This window comes from Sipha flava, unplaced genomic scaffold (genome assembly GCF_003268045.1).
Source record: "Sipha flava isolate LNK unplaced genomic scaffold, YSA_version1 268_pilon_pilon, whole genome shotgun sequence".
Lineage (NCBI taxonomy): Eukaryota > Metazoa > Arthropoda > Insecta > Hemiptera > Aphididae > Sipha > Sipha flava.
In genome coordinates this window covers 684,039-706,398 of record NW_020272932.1, presented here as the reverse complement: position 1 = coordinate 706,398, position 22,360 = coordinate 684,039, and the positions used below count along the sequence as shown (strand labels likewise).

At 32.4% G+C, this 22,360-nt stretch overlaps 1 protein-coding gene across 4 annotated transcripts in view; it reads right to left on the bottom strand.

Annotated features, from left to right (window-relative positions):
• Positions 1-9,256: 9,256 nt before the first annotated feature.
• The window catches only part of LOC112685172 (tetratricopeptide repeat protein 39C-like), a 33,691-nt gene continuing 20,587 nt past the window's right edge, over positions 9,257-22,360 (bottom strand). For 3 of the 4 annotated variants that reach the window (XM_025556970.1, XM_025556969.1, XM_025556971.1), the window contains exons 7-9: positions 21,097-21,375; positions 13,469-13,686; positions 9,257-12,721 (exon numbers count right to left, since the gene is read on the bottom strand). In XM_025556970.1, coding sequence (XP_025412755.1) covers positions 12,593-12,721; positions 13,469-13,686; positions 21,097-21,375 — 626 coding nt within the window. In that variant the 3' untranslated portion in view covers positions 9,257-12,592. The remainder of the gene's footprint in view (positions 12,722-13,468; positions 13,687-21,096; positions 21,376-22,360) is intronic. The other variant, XM_025556973.1, reaches the window with a different exon arrangement.

Genomic DNA, 22,360 nt, shown 5'->3' with positions numbered 1-22,360 from the left:
TAACCGTACGGTCCGCTACGAATAACATTATTACACGTAAACTCGCATTCATTACGCGTTCAAAAGTGCTTTCCGAATTGGTATACGCGCAAGTTCGTTGGCTTATGGGCTAAACGGAGGCACGATGAATAAATTCCGTGTCACGTACTTGCGCTTTGATGACGTTTTCCGGACGTGCACGCGGGTAGGACCGGACGTCCGGTCACGGTGACCACGTATTGAATACGATGCAGTAAATGGCTGGTTCGCCGGTCGTTTCGAGCAGGTTTTCGTCGGCCACCCCACGAAACGGAGTCGAATTTTAATATCTATGTAGGTAAATCACGTGCGTATGTTATGAAAAAAAAAAACGGTCCCGATGAACGTCCCGTGGTACGTAAACTGCCACTGCGGTCGTAACGACGTGTGTTTGCGTGTACGTAAATGCCGCGGTGACGAGAAATTGAAAAAAAAGGAAAATAAAGAACAAGTGCACTTCAACCAATGTACGGCAGCTGATGCGTGTACTTTCTAAGCCATAACACTATTAAGTTGTTTCACCACGGTGTAATGATACGGTACGTGTAATAGGTTAGGTTACAATTCTTCTCGTAATTATTCTTGTACACAGAGTGCATGCGTTCGATTTTCCGTCGGTATACGGTGCGAACACATACCCGTCCGGGCAACACCACTTCGGATTTTATCCGAGAATTTTATACGAGAGAAAAAAATAAAACAAGTAATGTGTACACGGTAAGAAAAAAAAAACAAATGTACATTTTCCAGTGAAAAACGCGACGATTAGAGACAAACCGGGATTGTTGGACTTTTATTTGTAAACCCAACCAAGTGTTGTATACACACACGGTCTCCCCGATCCGTTGTCGCGGACACGCTTTCCTGAAAACCATTCAACGCCTTGAGCCTCGATTTACGTCGCGGAGTAATATCATGTCGGGCACGCAATTCATCGTCTCCTGTGAAACGGCGTACTCTTATCCACGTGCCGAACAGGCAAAACGAATGATTCGGATCAAAGCCGGTCGTTTTTATTGTACAACGCACGAGATAAATTTATTAATAGGCGAAAATAGTTTCACGCCGTTGTACACCATTTTAACAATGCGTAGTACACGTGGTTAACGCGGGACACGGTGCGGAGAACGGCCGCGGCTCGTCGTGTACATACATTATTTACGGGCCCGAGGGGCTTATGATTTTTGTAACCGCTGCCGACACCGTTGTTTGCTCACTGTATATTTACGCATAATTGATCGCGCCAGTAATGATTTTGACACCTTAATAATCAACTAAAACCATACACGTGTATGTTGCCGCAGCACTGCATCCGATCCGAGGGTCAGCGATTTCAATAGGTGTGCATAATACACACTGTACGCGTTCTTTAGTTTTTTTTTTTTTCATTGATTCATTAACACATAAATATTTCATCGAGTATATACTTCGGCACCTACGCGCGATTGTTTGAATTATCGAACATCGGATATTATGGCGCTGATAAATATAGGAATTAAATCAAGAAAAATACAATTTATTAAAACACCATTCTTTTGTATTTGTTGAATGATTACTTATGAATTAGTAGATTTTTAAAAAGTTAGACGGTAATGTAAGGATTCGAATAGAGAATATGACTATTCTAGTCAAAATTTTTTTTCCTTAAACTTTAACTATAATCACAATTTTTATGAATAACACAAAGTAAATCAAATCTAATACATATAAGAAAAAAAAAAAGCATCATAAATTCAAATTCTAAACGCATGCAAAACATGTCAAATACAATTTTAGATTTTAAATCATTGAAATATAAAACAAATTTAAAATTCCCTTAAAATAATTAGCAAGCCCGCTATGGAATTCGAGCCCTGTAATAACGAACGAAGATTCCGACGAATATAATTGATATATAGTACACGCGGACAAATTTTTCGCAGTCATTACATCGAGTGATCGCCCACGTATTGCAATATTCAATATTCGTATTGTACGGTAAGAACTTGTAAACGATTTCACGTGCACAGTTACACAAACATGCAAATGTATCTGAGTTTGTTCGTGGGAAGTCGTGTTTCAATATTTTATCGGTACGTACGTGTGAGAACGCCAACTTGTGTTTTTATTGTATAATATTCCTGCGATTTCGCTAATGAATGTGTAACATAATATGTGTATTTAAGATGATAATATAATGTGTCCGCACACGCGTTCATATGGGTTACACCACTTGCGCTGCAGTTTTTGCCGTAACCCTCGCCCACGATATCCGCTCTTGCGGTTCGTTTACGAAAAAAAAAAACATAAACGAGAAGTGCGCATAGTATTATACACACGCAGCGGATTGATTCCGAAGTAATAAAAGGTTTTGCATCAATTGCAACGAGTGCATTAATGATATTCGCAGTGTAGATAAAATATGACTAATACATTTTCACACGGACGAAGCAATCGGTCTGATTCCGTTCCGAATAAAAATCGTGCACGTGGTATTTTTATTTCCTGGCAAATGTCAACAATATTGTATTTAAGCATCGTAGATTAAGTCATGCGTGTAATAGGAAAGTTTATATTTATACTTGAACAATCGTCAGTAAAAACGAGCAACAATCAAACTTTATTGAACGTACTGTGCTGGCTGTACATCATATATATGTATCTGCATTGTCGCACCCATCGGTGGTGGTTTTACGATGGTGGGGGGGTTCAGAGAGGTCTGGTCCCGGTCTCGAGGAGTTTCGGTTGTGAAATATTATTAGCTCGAGACGCTCTACGCTTAGCATTAAAATGCTATGTTATGATTTTTTCGTTTATAAGAATTAAGTTTAGGAATATCAGAAATTAAATATAAGAATTCAACTTTAAGTAATAAATTATTAATGGGTTAAAAATTGTTTTGTCTTATTATGAGATAATATTAAAGAACTCCCTCACCACCACAAAAATTTCTAAAACTAAAAGTGCTAATGGCACTGATAAACCTATTACGTGCCCTCGTACGGAGAAATTCCAGAGTTTAGAGTGGGTCTCAGGCACGCTTTGATTGGTCGTAAGTAACTATAGAATTTACATACATGATAAAATTTGTTCGTAAGGACGAATATTTCACTTACGTTAGCCCACACACAATACAACGTAAAAGAACCGGACGTCTAATCGGTCCTGGAGATTACAAATGTTATACGACCGTGTACAATTATGCTATTCCACGAACAATTTAATCTGAACGGCTTACAATCAACATAAAAACACTGCATACGACTGGAGTTCATGGAAGGCTCATTTTGCTGGCAGATCCTCCACTCGGGTCTAATTCCGTCCTGGGCGTTACTGAATGACACGTCGCGTCCGTACGTACAGGAATAACGTCCTCCACGATGAACTTGCATTCGTTTTGTGCACGCGTCAATGGTGTGCTGAACTTGTCAGCGACGGCGGCCGTGTGGCAATAATAATGAAAATGCCGAAGCAGTGTTGTTCGGATGGATGTTCGGAAAACACGCCATCGCGATGTACCTATAGCATAGACGAATCTAGAAATTCATCGCAGAGTGTGCCTTTACTTCAAAGAGGCCTTATGTAGTTCAAAATACCTCTCAGTTGTCATACGTTTAAGAGATGTTTCCCATTTGAAACAACAATATTAAAATTATTAAATAATAATGAGGTAATGTTTATTGACAATATTTAAAAATGTATTAAAAAGCATAAATTGTTTAATATTTAAAACCATTATAACTGAAATTAGTATTATGGGCCCTACATAGGTTTACACGAATCGCAGGGTGTGCCCTGGCACACCTGTAGATTCGCTTATGATCTACAGCAGGGGTCGGCAACCTTTTGAACCAGGCAGGTAATATTTTTTTTTCAAATGTTTATCAAGGACCACATTAAAAAAAAATTTTACATATGATATATACCAGTGGTGGCCAAACTTTTTTTTCCTCGGGCCATAAAAAACAACTTTTTTTTTATCGTGGGCCATAAAAAAATGCATTCTAAATTTTTTTTTACGTAAATGCAAAATATTACAGTTATACAAATAAGTGCTGTAATATAGAAGACTTTCGCGGGCCAGATATTAAATGACGGCGAGCCGGAGTTGGCCCGTAGGCCGTAGTTTGGCCACCACTGATATATACTAATAATTGTATTGCTATTATATTTGATTATTTTACATAAAAATATGAATGTAAAACATACGAATGTTGCTGGGAAAAATTGCTTTTAAGAAAAAATGTAATTTTTTGACAAATTAAAAATAATGCCTCACCTTTGTTTTCGACAAAAAAGTATAAATCAACCCAAGAATTATTAAAAAAACGATGTTCATGACAAATTTTTCTTTTTTTAGTCGCTATAATGTTTGGATTTACTTGTAAAATTAAACTATTACAAATGCAAACAGTCACACGTACGGGCTTAATCACAGTGTAATACTAATTACTACAAACGCAAAGTAACTATGCCCATAGTTTAAAATTTTAAATAAATATAAGTATATTTAATTTATCCTATGACTGAGTAGTACAGCCATCATTATCTTTGACTCCGATTAGATAATAATAACAATTTTATAAATTAAACTGACTATATAATTACATAGAATAGACATCAACTATTAACAATTAGTTTAGATTTTATTTATAAAGAAAAAAGAATTGAATAGTATTGATAATTGTATGAACAATTTTACTGAACAAAAATAAAACACAAAAATTAACCACCTTTATGCGGGCCATAAAAAATGGTTTCTCGGGCCGCGGGTTGCCGACCCCTGATCCACGGCGTCGTGTGTATGTGCGTTGGACGTATTCTCTGAGGGGTAATAATAACGGTAGTGGTGTAGCTAGGATTTTTCTTCTGGGGGGGGGGGGGCTGATCAATTTGTACATACCGGTGGTTTAGATAGGTTCTTCCATAAGTTTAACATGTGGATGTCAAAATTAAATTTTAGATTTTGGTTCCTATAACCCTTAACCATATTGATTTAATAATACTCTTGTATGCTTTAAATACTTTGGATATTGTATTTTATAGTAATATAAAAAAAATTATTTTACACGTATTACTCATTAAAAAAAAATAATAAAAAGCAATGAATTTTTTTTTTTTTAATAAAACATACTATAATAGATCAACATTTTATAAAATAAATAAATCGCAGAATTGTGTACAGAACAATTACGAATCAATTAAATACACGATTAATATATATTTATCGATTTTTAAAATAAATTGTTTAAAATTGTTTAAATAAATATTATGCATAATTCGTCTATATTATAGACATATACTATCAACAAAATAATATGCAAACGTGCGGTGGCCGAAGAGAAATTTCGTTTCAAAAGTCTGTTTAGAAATTAACCTCAGAATTGCTCGGTTAAGAAGATAAATATTTTGATTTATTAATCAAATCTATAAACACTTCATCTGAGCGTTGAATATTTATTTTTATCAACATTTGTTAACTATCAATACGGCGTAGTTTAGGCACGAAATTTAAGTGTGCGCATAGACAGTGCCGTAACTAGATGTTAGTGAAATGGACGGTTGCCATGGACGCAGCAAAGTAAGGGGGTGCATTAGAGGTAAGTTTGATTATTTTTATTTACATCTTGCGCCAGAATAAATTCGCCAAGGGCGTCATGGAAGGTAGTTATGGCACTGCTAAGTCATTTTTTAGGTGAAAAAAAATTGTTTAAAATGGGACTGTCAAAATAAAGATAATTTAGATTAATTAAATTAATTTAGAAGAACCATAATCAGTTAGTTAAATTAATGTTGGACTTAAATGGTTAAAGTCCTAAGCTGATAATAGCTGTAATTGGTTTTGGTCCAAATATTAATCATACTGCTTCAGTGTTGTTTTCGAAACCTTTATTATATTGTGCGAATAAATAATAATAAATAGTCACATAAATTAAAGGTACGAACAAGAACGCAAATTTGATTATAGAAAGCGATTGAGATTTTAAATTCTGTTTCGTCGGTTTACACGTTACTGGTTTATATACGTATTATTATTGAGAAAATATCATGCGTCTGTTTCAAACTAATAATTTAACACTATAACAACACTAAATGTTGATCAAGGCGCGCGTGCGTACATATTTTATTACACACGGTTCACGGCGTTACAAGAAACACACACACACACACACGAGTATAGGACGTCAGAATTATTTAAATGCCGATCGAGTTCGGAGATGTTTTCGAATGATAAAAACGTGTACGTAATATATAATTTATTAACGCCGCGCGTATGTACATGTGTATACATATTATTACACCTACGAATTGGTGCGTTCGGATATTCGGTACGGCTCGATATATATATGATAGGTAAGTAATTACTTGCGAAACGAGGTAACGATGCGACGTAGCGTGACACGTCATCCAACGACTGTATAAAAAACCGAACGGCATTAAATATTTACGAATCGAACGTTGTAAAGACGAAATGTTCGCCTCCAAGTTGTGTGAGACAGGAGCGAATCCGGAGGGGGAGTGAAGCAATCGGAAAAAAAACTTTCTACGGAATTTGAGACTTTTTTTCAGACGTCTCGGCCACGGTTTAAGAAGTATTGAATATTAATTATATAATTTTGATTCCTAGTACAACCCGTGTAATGCGCAACCATAAAAATCACCCCGTCCATTGTTATATTGGTCTGGATTCGCTCCGAGCGATTCTTCGACCGTGCACGCGCAAAAGACCGTCGTCGCACCTATATTAACGATTGTTTGACCGTTACGTCAAACGTAAAATCGTGGTAAAAATAAAAACACAAACAAATCACAATCCTAAGACATTGTAAAAAATAATAATCGCGCGAAATATATCAAATTTATGTATCATATTGTGAACGCGTGAAATAAAATTAAAAAATAAAACCACATGTATTTACGCGTCGTCGTGCAGCGGCGAAAAACATAGAAAAAGTTATCGGCACCGGGAATCTCAAATCACGTATATGTAATAAATATACCTATAACGTATACTTTAACGTGGAAGGAGTCCCGTTGTTATTGTTGCTGTCGGTGATGCCGCGTATACACAGGTCATTAAATTCATAATACAAGTTAACCATATGCGTGCGCGTATGATAGTCCATTTCACACCGAGACGATGGTATAGGAACGAAGAATAAAAAAATATTGTTTCAATAGTAGGAGGAAAATTATGTGTAATACTGCATCTCTCTCTCTCTCTCTCTTTATCACTTTAAAACTAAAAACTTTAAACAAACATAGTAGCAATAGTAATTTAAATACTTTTCAAATAATCAATTTAAAGTTCAAATACTAATTGATGAATGTTTAAAAGTAATAAAAAAAAAACTGTATTTAAATATTCAATACTACGATAAAGTTGAGTGTTCAAATATTATTCACATATTGTATATTATAAATGTTCAAGTTGTAAGAAAATAACTCAAATTCGGTGTGATCGAATATTATGAAATTAAAATTCGTTGAAACACCCTATTTTGTCGAAATTCCTATTTTATCGCTTAAAAGACTTTTTTGCAACTTCTCGTTAAAAATTTGATCACAAAGAATATTTTAATCAAAATCTTATATCCTATTTTCAAATTTTATGAATTTTTAACAAGAATAATGTGGCAGATTTTTGAGGTTTTTATCGAGTTCTGTCAACATTTAATATTCGAGCGTTCATATTTTTTTTATTTTTAATTAAGCAAAATTTTTGATCATTGACTTGTCAAAGGGTATTTGAGAAATTCGTTATTTTCAAGACTTTTGATCAAACCAAAATTATTTTATCGACATTTTATAAAAAAAAAACAAGAACACATGAAATTGTAAAATATTTATAAATATCTCAAAAAAGTCAAAATATTTTTAAAAAACATACCATTTATAGTAAATAGTGATAAAAGCATTCAGTGGACGTTTTTATAATTTTTTGAACATCGAATGTTATTCATTCTAAATATTATAACATTTTGTTTACCGATTAGTCATTAGTATAGGTAAATGATTCTGATACATTTGTACTATTGGTTTTGAAAAACAATCTTGAGTGAAGGAAATCTGTAAGATTTTCTAATCAAGTTGGTTGGTTAAGTTAGATTAGGTTTGTTAAAAAAAAAACAAGTATAATCATTTGACACTTTGATTTAGTTAATTAAAATATTATGTATACGAGTATATTGCAACCATCCTGGTTCATTCAAAATGATTCAAAGATTTAAAACACTGGCTGTGTATATCTCACAAACATGTGAAATACCTTAAATCAAATATTTATTTAAATCGTTAACGGTATGAATATAACGTCGAGCGTTGAGCAAATTAACTTTCATTTGAAAAAAATAAATATTTTACTTTGCTTCTATCATTTTTGTTAATATAATTAAAAAAATGTGTTTTATGAATAACTTAATTAGACTTGGTTTATAACAAACATATTCTCATAATATGTGATAAGAAAATGCAATAAAATTATATTGAATATAACCAATTAGGTTTCTTGATTATTAAGATTGTTATTAATTTATTAGTTTGTGATAAACATTACACTCGACCTTGTTGAATAAATCAAAAATAAAATATCACTTATGGGTGTGAAAAATTTCCCGAAATGTAATCTTATACAATAATGATGACGAATTTTTAGAATAAAATAATATTGCTACACAAATCAAATTGATATACTTCCAATTATGAGCTTGAAGGTGATATTCTTAGGTTAGATAACCCCTGGCACCCTTAGTAAATACGCCAATGTTGATTATGTTTCAAGTCACTTAAGTTTAAATTTTAAGCAATTTAATAACTAGCATCGTTTCATCGAAATTCGTTGAAATACCTGATTTGGTCAATATTTAAATTTTCAACAATTTTTTTTACAAAATTATTTATCTTTTCCATATCGAATGTACATTCGGTACGCTGCATATTTCAATAATTTTACATTTCTACTTGTTTTTTATCCAAGATAAACCTGGTCAAAATCTGGTTTAGCTAAAAGTCGAAGAATATATCATATAAATTACATTTGGGTCTAAATCATCGTCACCCGTATTTTATAATTCAAACATATTATAGTACGTAACAAAATCTAATATTTTACATATTTTTAAATAATATTTATATTATTATTTATCATCAAAAGAACACATTACGTATTAGAATATACAATACAAATAAAAAATTAACTATTTATATACGATATAGAATTATAATAATAAACAATGATATAAGAACAAAAACTCTTGTTATGACTAAAATATTATGTATAATACCTATTTGCATACATGTTTTAATTCGTTTAGTGTAGGTATTGTAAATTTATTAATATTATGTATACTATACGTTTATCGATTAATAATTCCACATTACATAGTATATATTTCATTGACGACACTAAATACGTAAATATAACATTAATAGCTTTGTATTACAACTTAGTAACAATGATCTATATATTCGTGTGCAAATTCGCAGTGTTTTCCGAAAAAATATTTATTAATACTTTAATGTATTCTTTTTCAAGTTCATCCCGTTGCTTTAATATATTTTTTAAACATTGAGAAATATTGCTTATTTTCGAGTTAATCATATTCTATGTTTTATAACTGTTTTATTATTTCAATACAAAAATATTTATCACAGCTCCAACATTTAAAACTATACTAAATTAATAACTTACACATCGAACCGAACGAATCAGACGAATCAGCTAAACATACACAGATCTAAAATTAAATTTGTTTCTATATTGCGTATCTATTTTTATTCCATACCAATTTATATAAACGTTATATCTATGTTGAAATAAGATAAATATTTTGTTATTCCAATAGGTACATCGTATTACTTTCGTGGGAGAAAAAAATGCTGAATTTGCTGTTAATTTTCTAACAAAAACCAATCACGTTTTACTTGTCCGTATATTCTATACCAATAAAAATCGTTATGTGTTGTGTTCACAAGATTTTATGATTCCCGAAAAAAAACTAGAGTTCAATAATTTGGTATTTGTGATAAGTTATTTAAGTAAAAAAATAAAAAATTATTGAAAACATATCATGATACTGAATAAAATAAAACCAATTAGGAGTTCGGGTGGTTTTGAGTTTTAACGATAGAAAAAGTAATTTCTATTCTTATAAAAAATAATTAAAAGAATATAATTTTAACGAGTATATTTATGTATAGTCGGAGAACCTAATCATAAATAATTACTGAAATTTCGAGATATCGCTACCAAGAGCTGTTGAAAACAACCGAAGTCGTGTAATAAATTACTGTTCTCCAGCGTAAAGCTTCGCGCGTGCCTACTTATACATACACACTACGCGTTGGTATTTTTTTTATAATTAATTATCGTTACTATCATACAAACACTCGTGTCACTCGAAGTAATACAGAAATCTGCACTTGTATTTATACGTATATACATTGTGCGTGTGTGTCGGTATGCTGTATAATTTCTTCTTCTTCTTCTCAGCTTACCGGTCCATTAAGGACCATTGCTGCCTTCAACAGGTTTCTCTATCTCTCTCTATTGTAAGTCAACTCATATGTCACATTCTGATCTATGGTTTTCAAATCCTTGGAAACTACATCGATCCACCAGGTTCTGGGTCTTCCTAAAGATCTTTTTTTTGTATAATTTACCGATATTTATACGTTAGTATACGTAGTGTGTATATAATTGAGAAACAAAATACGCCGGAGAAAAACGTAAACGTATAAACGTAGATAAAACAGATAAAATGAAAAATTACATAGATACAAAAAAAAAAAAGGCAGCGTTCTGCGATATCGGATTCCGGACGAATACGAATTCCGTTACGAATTAACGTTATAATATATATATTGATATTGACCGCGCGGACCCGAAAGGACGAAAGGTGATTTAATAAGACGCGTGCGGTATATTCTTAACGCGCCGACAAAGGAATAATAATTAGGAATAAACGTACCGTCGAACATTCGGCGAGTGACACGCGTCGCGGTGTGGATAGTGATACGTGGTAGACATCGAGGTTTAAGGTTAATGGAAAAACTTGACGGAACACGATTAGCGAGCGATGCGAACATTCAAATAAATTATAATTAAGACGATCGTATCGTCAATATGATGCGGCAGGCCGGAAATATCAATCGTATCGAATAAAATGTTTTCAACGTTTAAAACAAAACGAAATACGAAACAAAGAAAGTTTTAGAACATTTTGCAAAAACGGTGCATTGCGAACCACAAGGATGAAATAAGAAAACCAATAATTGAAGGGTTACGGGGAAAACTATAAGAGGCTTATACGTATATCTCGGTGAAAATACGTTTATATCATTAAAATCTAAATACACTTATCAAAAAATATACCATCGAAATAAACCACCGGTCAACAAATTCAAATTAATTACAAAAATTGTACTTCTCTACATTTATATGTATGTTACTACAATTACTATAACTCTTCAGGATTCTTAAATAAGTTGCTAATATATCTGTTGCATCGATACAGTTATACGGTATTTTATGAAACACAATATTACAAAATTATTTAAACAAATTCAATGAAATAATTGACCTACAGTTAAGAGATTTTGGTGCTTTTAATATCAATCTGCATCTCGATTGTTTTTACCTATCTAAATATGACATCTAGAGTACTTTTGTTAAAAAAATTAATTCACGTTATTTTACTTATCGAATTCTTCTATACGTATAACTAATTACGTCCGATATAAATCAGAGAGTTTTAGCAACGACATTACGCGTGTAGAACGAGAAAGAAATGAACGCAATTCTATACGTTATGACCTCTAATTGCTGATAATTATTGGTGTGTATGTGTTTGCCGAGAATAAAAATTATGCACAAAAATTGCGATGAGAAAATATAACAAAAACATTTTAGTCGACGAATAATCCAATCGATAATAATACCAAGTTGATCGACTCAGGAAACATTCATGAGATCCAGTGGGTAATCTCATTTTCGCGACCACCATAGACGCAAGTAGCACTGTATGCTATAGTGTCAGACCTACATTAAATGTTATTAAGATTACGTTTTCTCATATTATACATATATCTTGAGAAATGAAATATTTTTTATCATTATGTAGCATATTTTCTTCAGGTTCAATGTTCGAAATAGTGTTTAAATGTTATATTTTCGTGATAGTGCGAGTGTACGTGTTTAATTGTTTACGCGGAAAAAAAAACCACGACTAAAAGAATATGAAAATATTCAGCGTAACTACTAATAAGTTTTAAATCGTTTTCCCATTCAGATCGCAATGATTCAAACGCGTAACATCGATGCTTAGACTTACGATACCGATTCATTTACGGACGGCACACATATCTAGACCTACATTATTACGACGATTATGAAAATAGAACACTGGACTACGCATATGCGTATATGCGCGCTCAATAAATAATGCATAATGCACAGTGCAGCGATCGAAATGCATTCCGTTGCAGCGAACCGCTAAACCACTCATGCAGCGGTAAAGTTCGTCGCCGTGCTTAGGAACGCGTTTACGCGGCCCGCCGTGCGACTGCAGCTCCTCGTGACCATCGCAGGAAAACGTCATCTGACGTGCAAGTTTTGAACGTGCGCCTGCAGCGAAGCACATCGCATTTCGAAGAAGTACTGAAATTGGTACGGTCCTTTGAAATCTTTCAGTTTTTGTATCGTCCGTTTTCCCTCTTCTATCGTCTGTTCGGGAGGACCGGAAAAAAAATAAACACGTTTGATTTTAATATTTTAAACGCACTCTACGCATTCCAATGAAAGTAACACGTATGCAATCTAACACGGATACGCGCGAGTTATGATCGTTTGCTTGAACATGGGTGTATTTACGCTCATAAAAACATTAACCGCTGTTGTAAACTCTACGGTACACGGTTTTATTTTGAAGTCATCACCAAACACATTTGTTGAATCTTTTTCGTTTGATTTGCTCGACCAACGCGAACCTATACAGCAACTAAGTATTTTGCACAAATTAATAAAAATCCGACATCGACCAACGCTTTTATTGAATGGCTTCAAAATAAAACTGTACGTCGACCTCGTTGGCCGAGTTCGTAGGCGTAATTTTCACTTTTCCGACAAACATAAGTTAATGTACCTAAGGTTGGGTTTCGGTGCAGGAAGAGTAACAATTCTTTCCCTAATTTTAATCTTAACGGATTTTATTCAGTTGTATACAACATTGTGTTTCTGTCGAAGATTTTCAGTTTCTCCTTTAAGCTATATATATATATATATATATATATATATATATATATATATATATATACTTTCGTGAATCTTGTTTTCAATGCAATCGGTTTTCAGTTTACATTTCTAACCCTACTTTTATACTATTCCGTCGTTGCGGAAATTTCGATTGACGTATCATTAACCTGACCGTATTCTATGCGGTCGTATCGGCTTGTAATTTGTGCGCGTGCTTACCTCAGGGTGACCGATCTGCTCGACGGCAAGTTCGTAAAGGCCATACACGTACAGGTGATCACGTCTCTTGTCCCGGTCCATGCGTTCGACGATCTCGGCCAGAGAACGACTAGCGTAGTGCAGGCCCACTGAAGCCCCTAAAGCTTTCCGGCAGATGACGGTCAACAGTTGTTTCGCGAACCGTGTCGCATCGTCGTCGTCATCCGACTCGTCGCAATCTGCGGAATACGGGTATTTTTTAGGTATCTAACAACAATCAATGTATGCGATCTGCCCGTTTTGTATACATTTACGATTCATCGGATTCATAATACACACGAGAGACACCGAATATCGGTTGTAATTAAATGAAAAAGAACCGCACAACGTTTTTTAGTCATATCATATTATCTTATAACAGATATCAAATTTCGGCCGATTAGAGATCATTTTCTTTAAGAGATTTTCCAAGACCTAATAATAATTGATTTTTTTTTAAACGACATTTTATCGTAATCGAATTCGCATAGATACATTATTTTGATTTTTACGCTGCATAAATATTATACAAATCGATCCACAAAGTTTCATTATACTCGCCTTGATAATGGTATATTTTCAAAGTTGAAAAATATATTTCCATCTCAGAAAACGTATTAACGGGAGTGATATCAACTGACCAACGTATAGCAAAAAAAAAAAAAAAAATGCGATTTTTTTAGAGCAATTACAATGAAAAATAATAGCTCGAAGGGTAATGATAGGCGGTTAACAACCCCGCTAGAGCACATTCACTACTATACATTTGGACTTATACCATTTCGATAATTCCATTTCCTAGCTGCGATATAGTTTTCAATTTAAAATAGGTAAGAGATGACCAAGGCTTCCGAATAATAAATTGCATCCAATTACACTCATGAGTAGGGCTGGGATTTTGATACAAATGCATTTTTTTCTAATGCTCCAACATGTAGATCCGTAAGCAGAAAATGTGTTTCAAGTGATACTGATTAATTTAACCTAATTTTTATTTTGAATTTTCTTGCATTACATTTTATTTTTTAACTTCATATGTATTTTTATGGCATATTTTGCTGTATTTATGGCATATATTTCCAAGTTTTTAAAACATTTTTCAGAATTTATCTAATAATTTTTAAATACATTAGAGTATTTATTCACGCGTTTCGAAGTTTGTTCGCTCAAAACTTGCACTTGTTTAGTATGTAATCTACTAAATTGATAAACTAATAAATACGAGCATATCGGCAAATGTACATATTTTCTAATAAAAATAGAACACAATAAAAATAATCGAAAGAAATTTTTCTATTTACAAGAAGTCCAACGACGATCATATTTAAATAAAGTTAAATAAAGTATAAACATTACACAAATAGGTACCTATTTTATAATTGTTAAATAAATATGATTAAATATGTTTGGTAAAACGACGTTTATCCTCTATAAACTATAATAAATACAATTTTTAGCGCATTTTTATAGTGTATTTTTTTATAATTTTTAAACCATTTTTGCATTTTTCTTAGAGAATTTTTTGCTATTTTTTAGAGCATTAAAATTTCCACCGTACTCATGAGTGTTTAAAATACTAAGGATGAAGATGAAAAAATTCACAGTACACACTATTTATTACTAAAAATAACGATACTGTTGATTTCTAATCGTTAAGACTTAATAGAGGTATTCTACTACGGATTGATGTTCAAAAGGTTCGAATGATGAAAAAATTCGTAAAACAAATAATTATAGAAGGTATTCCATTGTAGTAATTTTAAACTTAATTTTCTCCATACAAAAAAAAAAAAAAGATTATAGAAGATGTTTTTTTTTATACATGGTTGCAGAACTAAAAAGACTGCAAGTCATTATTTGACCCCTTCACTTAACCCCAGTTAGGGAGGAGTGTGAGAGAGATTATTTTTAAGGACAGATTACAAATGAAATTTCTGGGATTTCTTTTGACCCTAAACACGTACTATACACACATACCGTCGTATACTTACGCGATAAAGAAAATAGGCATTTATTTTTTTCATCATTTTTCCTTGATAATATTAATTGGTTTTCGCGTGTACGTTGTTGATGTAGATAATGTTATGATGTACACAGAACATTCTATTAGAATTTTATAATAACAAAGACCAAGAATTATTACAATACCCATATACCCGTAGGCTATATTAATCATCACACCTTGTTATACACATCCACCCCTCCACTTTCTCGAGGCTTCTCTGACCATCTATCGTTATTCTGTGAATAATCTACTCGTAGTGAAATTCCGGCACAATAATTAAATCTAACATTAATAAAGTTCACACCGCGACCTTCGTCTCTCGGTAATTTATATTTGCGTATAAATCTCACCGTATAGTTTTGGAAATTTCATGTGCATAATATTTTTATAAATAAGTAATGCACCGTCGCACGTCGGCGTATATTACTTATTATTTTTCACTGGGCACGAAAACAAATCGTTAAAAACAATCATCAGCCGGCTTCTCGTTCCGACGCAATACGTATCTCGTGCACTTTTACTACGCACTATATTATTTAAATTACTAATAACTCTAGGAATCTTTACGCATATTGCGTATAGTAACCATCGTGAGCTGCTGCGAGGGCCATGTCCATAGACCTTGCATAAAACTTCACACATACCATCATATACACCTGTGTGTAGTATAGGCTTTATTGACATTTTTTGTTCGATTTTGATGAACAACGTAAATATTTTTAGTTATTTTTTAGTTATTTTTATTATTTGTTAGGGTATTCGGTTGTCTAGTTTCCCGAATAAAACACTGGATTAAATTTAGTTAAATTAGTCGACGATAACGTTTTGTTTAAACACAAAACAAATATTTAGTTTTAAATAGAGAAAAAATAGTTAGATATAAGATTCAAACTTATGTTAGTTGCAAGCTATATATTATCTTACATAGTTATCTAAACATTGTCCATTGTACTTGTCGTAAAAAATATATTAAAAAAATATAATATATACATGATGAAAAATGAATTTAATGATTGTAATACTCACATCACTAGAAACAAATTAGGAAATTTTTATATTAATTTGTATAAGACTGTGGGAAAAAAAAATTATAACTTATGTTGTATGTTATAATCATAAATCTATTATATAATATAAAAATTGTATATTATGTATAAATGATAAACTAGATGATAGTGCTCTTAAATCTTTTTAACTCACGTGTAATATGCATATATTATTGAGAAATAATAGTACGCATATTCCTGAGTCGTATAAGGAAAAAACGTACTATTGCAAAACCTTTAATGGGCGCCACGCGCGAATTTCAAACAACCACAACAACATCATCATTCGAGGCCAAGGGCAACCAAGTGATGAAACAACACTTGGATATGAAGACCAAGACCAAGGACAGCCACGTGTCGAAAACAACACGATTAAAACAGAATCAGCAGAGTATATAAAGGCTCCGTTTCAACACCAACGGCAGACGTGTCCAGCTATCAGACTAAGCCCTTCCGAGTTGCGTCTCGATATTGTTAGTGCACGAATTTATAATTTATATTTTTGTATCTATGTCTGTGTTTATTAAAGTATTTACAAGTGTTTGAAATAATTGTTTAATCAAATTTATCCCGATCCAACAACATCATTACGATAGGTACCTGTTTTTATTGGGTACCACGTAACACACGGTTCACTTTTCTTACCATTTATTTTTTGCGACCTATTTCAATTTCGTTAGTCATGGAAAGCAAAAAAAAGTTATAATTGTTTAATATATGCTATTGTGAAAAAATTTTGCTTTTATAACTGCTTTTATAAAAATGAATATTTTTCTAGGTATTTAGGTATTATTTAATTTTTACTATAAGCAATGATAAGAAAAAAAAAAGCATGTAATAATACAGAAAAAATAGTGTATGTAATTATATAAAAAAAATAGTGCTATATTTGATCCTGATTGTTTTCACAGAAAATAATCTATTTTATGCTATGTAAATTATACGTTGACAAAAGAGTTTTATCGATTTAGTCGGGCTATGGCTATACCATTACTTAATTTGATGTTTTTTTTTATCTTCTACAAATATAAAATAGTACGGTTTCGGGTTTAATCGAAAACTACTTTATCTGATGTCATACAACTTACATAATAAAATACATAAATTTTATAATTTTATAACTGAAGAATTGAAATCGCCACCTAATCACTATACAATATATTCGAAGAGATACATTATTATTTTTGAACAACTCTTTAATATTGTAAATTATTATTTCGTTAAAAAGTATTAATATATTTCGGGTTATACATGTATATATAAATATGTCAACTTACTGTCAAAATGTTATTAGTATTATTACTTTTTTATTTACGTTATTATACATTGAAATTATTTTTGCTGATTATTTATGCATATATTAATAAAATAATACGTCCACATAATAAATATTCGCGTAAGAGTATGAATATTTATGCATGTTATAAAATAAATTTTTTCACATGCGTGTTCATGAGTCTGAAGTATTTTGGTCATGACATTTAATACCGACATGATTTCGAGATAACTCTTCTGTTTGGACGTATCATTAGCGAAATTAATATAATTTGTTAACGTAAAAAAAACCCCGAACGGTCATATAAGTAATAAAACATAGTCGCCTAAAAGCTATAAAAATGTTGTAAACATTTTTAGTTTTCACTCATTGCACGACGATGACGATGGTGCTTCGTTTTCGCCGATATCAAATATTCTATGTAATTTGTTCTCAATTTTTCCAAATCATCCGAAACATCTGATGATGGTTGACCTCTGTCGGAAAATATTCGAACTTGACGAAGTATAACGATTTATATGACATACGGTATAAACTCGTTAAGAATTTGATTATGTTCCGTGATAAAGTTAATATTAATACAGATTATGTAAATGTAAACGATATTATCTTGTGCTCTATAGAAGTCTAATTTTTGAACACTCCGATTCCACAGAAATTGTAAATTTTCTCATTAAATTTTAAAAACAACAAAATAACAATTTTAAATTAAAATTATTTACCACTAAAATGCATAAAAATGTTATCACTGTTAATGCAAGTGCCGTTTTTACAGTCTATGCGTTTATTGGAATAAGTATTATATTTGTTTTATAATAATTTATGGATAAATTTAAACTTCAACGCAAAACATTTTAATGAGTACGTTGCATGTATCCATTAGATTATTATTATTACTGGAAACTAATTACTGATAATTAATGAATAATCTAATTCAATAAATGGTCTTAGTAGTTTAATTGAGAACCGTAATTAATCATTATATAAAATCGTATCGCATGTAGCTTAGAAATTCGATAAAAATAAATACACCATTTAAAATGTTCCATAGATGTACTTGGATTAAAAAGTAATAAGAGGGTGTTTCGTTTAATATTGCGTCTCTATTTTACTGTCTATAGTCTATTTATTTTGAAATGAACAACAAAGTAAAACAATAAAATGTTTAAAATAAATGTTTCCCTTTTGTTTATAGTTTATTTATTTGAATTTGACACAAAGAAAACAAATAAGAAACGTAATTTCGTAACTTTCATAATTTAATTAAAACATTGTAGGAGAGTGTTAAAGTAAGTGTGAGTATATAATTTACCAAATGTATTTTGTATTTTAGACATAGCCAAAAATCGATTTTTATTTTACCTTAATGTATTATTATCGGTTTATGTTGGTATTAATGAAACGAGTATATCTAGTGCACGAATATTACGAATAACTTTTTATTTTAATGATATATTAAAAGACATAAATTAAAAATCGCAAACAAATTAAAGTTCTTTATATAGATACATATAATTTGATTTGGTCATATTTGTTGAGAAATTAACTAAAATGAAATATTCATTGCGTTTCATAAAATCCATTAATATTCGTATTGAATAAAAAATGTTTATCGATGAAATACATTGCTCATATAATATAGTTATGATTTTTCAACGACTAAGATAGATAAAAAAATTTTAATTATATTTTTTTTAATTCTTAGTTTTATTTTTAAATATTTACAAAATATACCAATGAAAAATAAGTATTCGTTATTCATATGTACGTTAAAATAACGAACAACGAGAATAATTGTTAAGAAATGGAAGGTAAAAAATATTGATCGACTCATCAATATTGCAAAAAGCTTTATCGACAGTATTCGATTGTAGTGGATTTTGCAGTGCTGTGTCGGTTGAAAAAAAAATATTTTCAGAGAAGATATAATTAAAATGTATATGAGTAAGGTCTGATTACGTGCGTTTATTTTAATTGGAAAAAAGTTATGTTTCATATATATGCGTCCGGTATACGCTTTTTGAAACAAAAACATCAAGCTGTATAATTATAAATAGATTGTTTTTAAATTAAATGATGTATACACTTCATTCCTTGCATCTTTTCGGGCAGGCCAGTGACTGTCAAAGATTTTAATAATTTATGCCAAAATCACGGAGTGTAATTGAAATTTAGTGTTTTCAGTTACCCCATTATGGTATGGCCGAATTAAAAATTCATAAATTATTAGTATTATTATTTTACTAGTTACCTTTTACAATATACATATGTGTGTCTGTAGTGTATGGCATAATGTAAACGAGTAATTATATTATTTTATCGCTTTTCAACTTGTACATGATGTGTACATATTGCGCTGTATAACACTACCCCAGATGAAATTATTGACAGAGCACCAAATGTTGACAAAAATAATATTTTCAATGAATCGGTCGAATGCAGGCTTTGCGTTTGGTACGGAAGTCGAGACTTGACGTAGGTATAATTGAATTTAAACGTTTTGATAAATTATGGACAAACACTGTGTACAAATCGTAAAATTAACGTTATGCGCAGAACTTTCATATTCAATAATATCCGGTTCTACAAACGGTAACTAATTCCGTCTTCGAATCGAAATCATCGCGGAAAATTAAACGACAGTGTGCGTGTAATTTGATTGAACATTTTGAGAAAATGAGCAGTGGCATTTATTAGATTAACGTCAACCAATTAATTAAATAGATTATAATAATTAATAAAATAAATATAACCGCGTATACTTTGCTTACAATTTTTTTTTTTATTTGAATTCTTATATGTTTCTTATATGTTCCTAACGCCGCGATTACTCGTCCTTTGAATCGGGTTACATACATGCTCGGAAAAAATAAATATTGTTTCTAGGCGTCGCGAGCAGAAAGATTTCGGGAAGCATTGCCGTTTATCGGGTTCACAGAATCGTCTCGAGAGCGAACCAGGGCCAATGGCGAAATCAGGGAGTGGGAGGGTCAATTGTTTTGTCATAAAAGTACATCAATATTAATACGGAAAACGTAAGTTTTTAAACGAATTGACAGTAAAAAAAAAAAAAAAAAAAAAATGATAACAAAAGGTAAACGGATTGGGCCGTAAGCAATCGTTGTTGATATCGCGTCAAGAGTTCAAAACAATTACGCTTTGTTTTGCTGCAACCGGGTACGAGGGAAAGAGTAACGTCCGGGAGGCGGATTTGACGTCCAGAACCCTAACCGCGATCAAGCCACTGGGGCCGGTGACGTTTCGTTCCGCGGTGGCGGCTTACCCGCTAGGACGGCGCGCAGCGAGTCAGCGGGCCACCTGGCCGCGCCGTACTTGACGTACAGCATCTCGTAGACGATCAGACGACAGCGCCGGCCGCATCTGTCGTCACCCGCCACCCCGATCGTCCGCCGCAGAGCCTCGGCCACCGGCCGCTTTCTGTCCATCACGAACCTGCCCACCATGTCGCGTTCCGCTCTCTGCCACCGGCTGTCCACCGACTCGTCGACCTGCCGCGACATCAGCAACCCCGTGGCCGCGTCGCCCGCCGCACCTGCGCACACTGTACCCGCGTCCGAGCGTCATTTAATCCGTACTAAGCAATATTATTAAGCAAATATGTCACGGCCAGAGTTCGTCGGGTCTCGTGCATTAGTGTATAGTTTTTTTTATTTTTTCACACGGGAAAACTCGCTCAGGGTACGAATCCGTTTCGGCACAATAACCGTGCCCGGCGAAAGATTTGGATTCGGGAAAATCGATTTTCGTAATTGTGTTTTTACGAATCCACGAAGATGTCAAAGCTTTGAACTTCACGAGATGTGTTATTTTTTCTTTTGGGTGTTAAAACACATTTATTATACCAAAAGAAATAAAATATAACTTTGAAAAACACGAATGGGAATATTTCTTGACATTTCAACGTTTTCAAAGTGCACATTTTTTCCAATGCATAGTTCAATGCATTACTAAATGCTTATTTCTGTGCTTGCAGCGCGTAAGCTTACGAGCTTTGTTCGTTGGTTTTCATCATAATGTGCGAGCTTTGAACCGATTAGAATGTCAATAAAATTAAAAAAAAAAAGGAATATAATCGTTTTATACGCTCAAGAAACTATAAGATATGTAAAAAAAATACTGTTTAAAGTTGTACTGGGGGCTCAGGTAAATAAGAAGATAAAATTGGTGTTCTGCATATTGGGCATGATATGTGGAATTCATATGCGCGGTTTGGAATGGCGTGACGCCATTGAAACAAAACATCGTAACAAAGCAACGTGCAATAATTATCGTCAGCCGAGTAGTGTTGATATACGTTATATTTAATTAAATCATTGTTTTTTTATACATAAAACGATACCATATACTAAGCATATAGTTTCTAAATTAAATTATACGTATTTACGCGGAATTTGCATAGCGGTGAAAAGTTGCCGTTTTACAAAAAGTACGAAAAAGTGTATAGTAAACTATAATTTAAAATAAAGTGTAAAACGATAAATAAAAACATTTCGTGAGCACAGTTATTGAATCTAATAAAATAACTA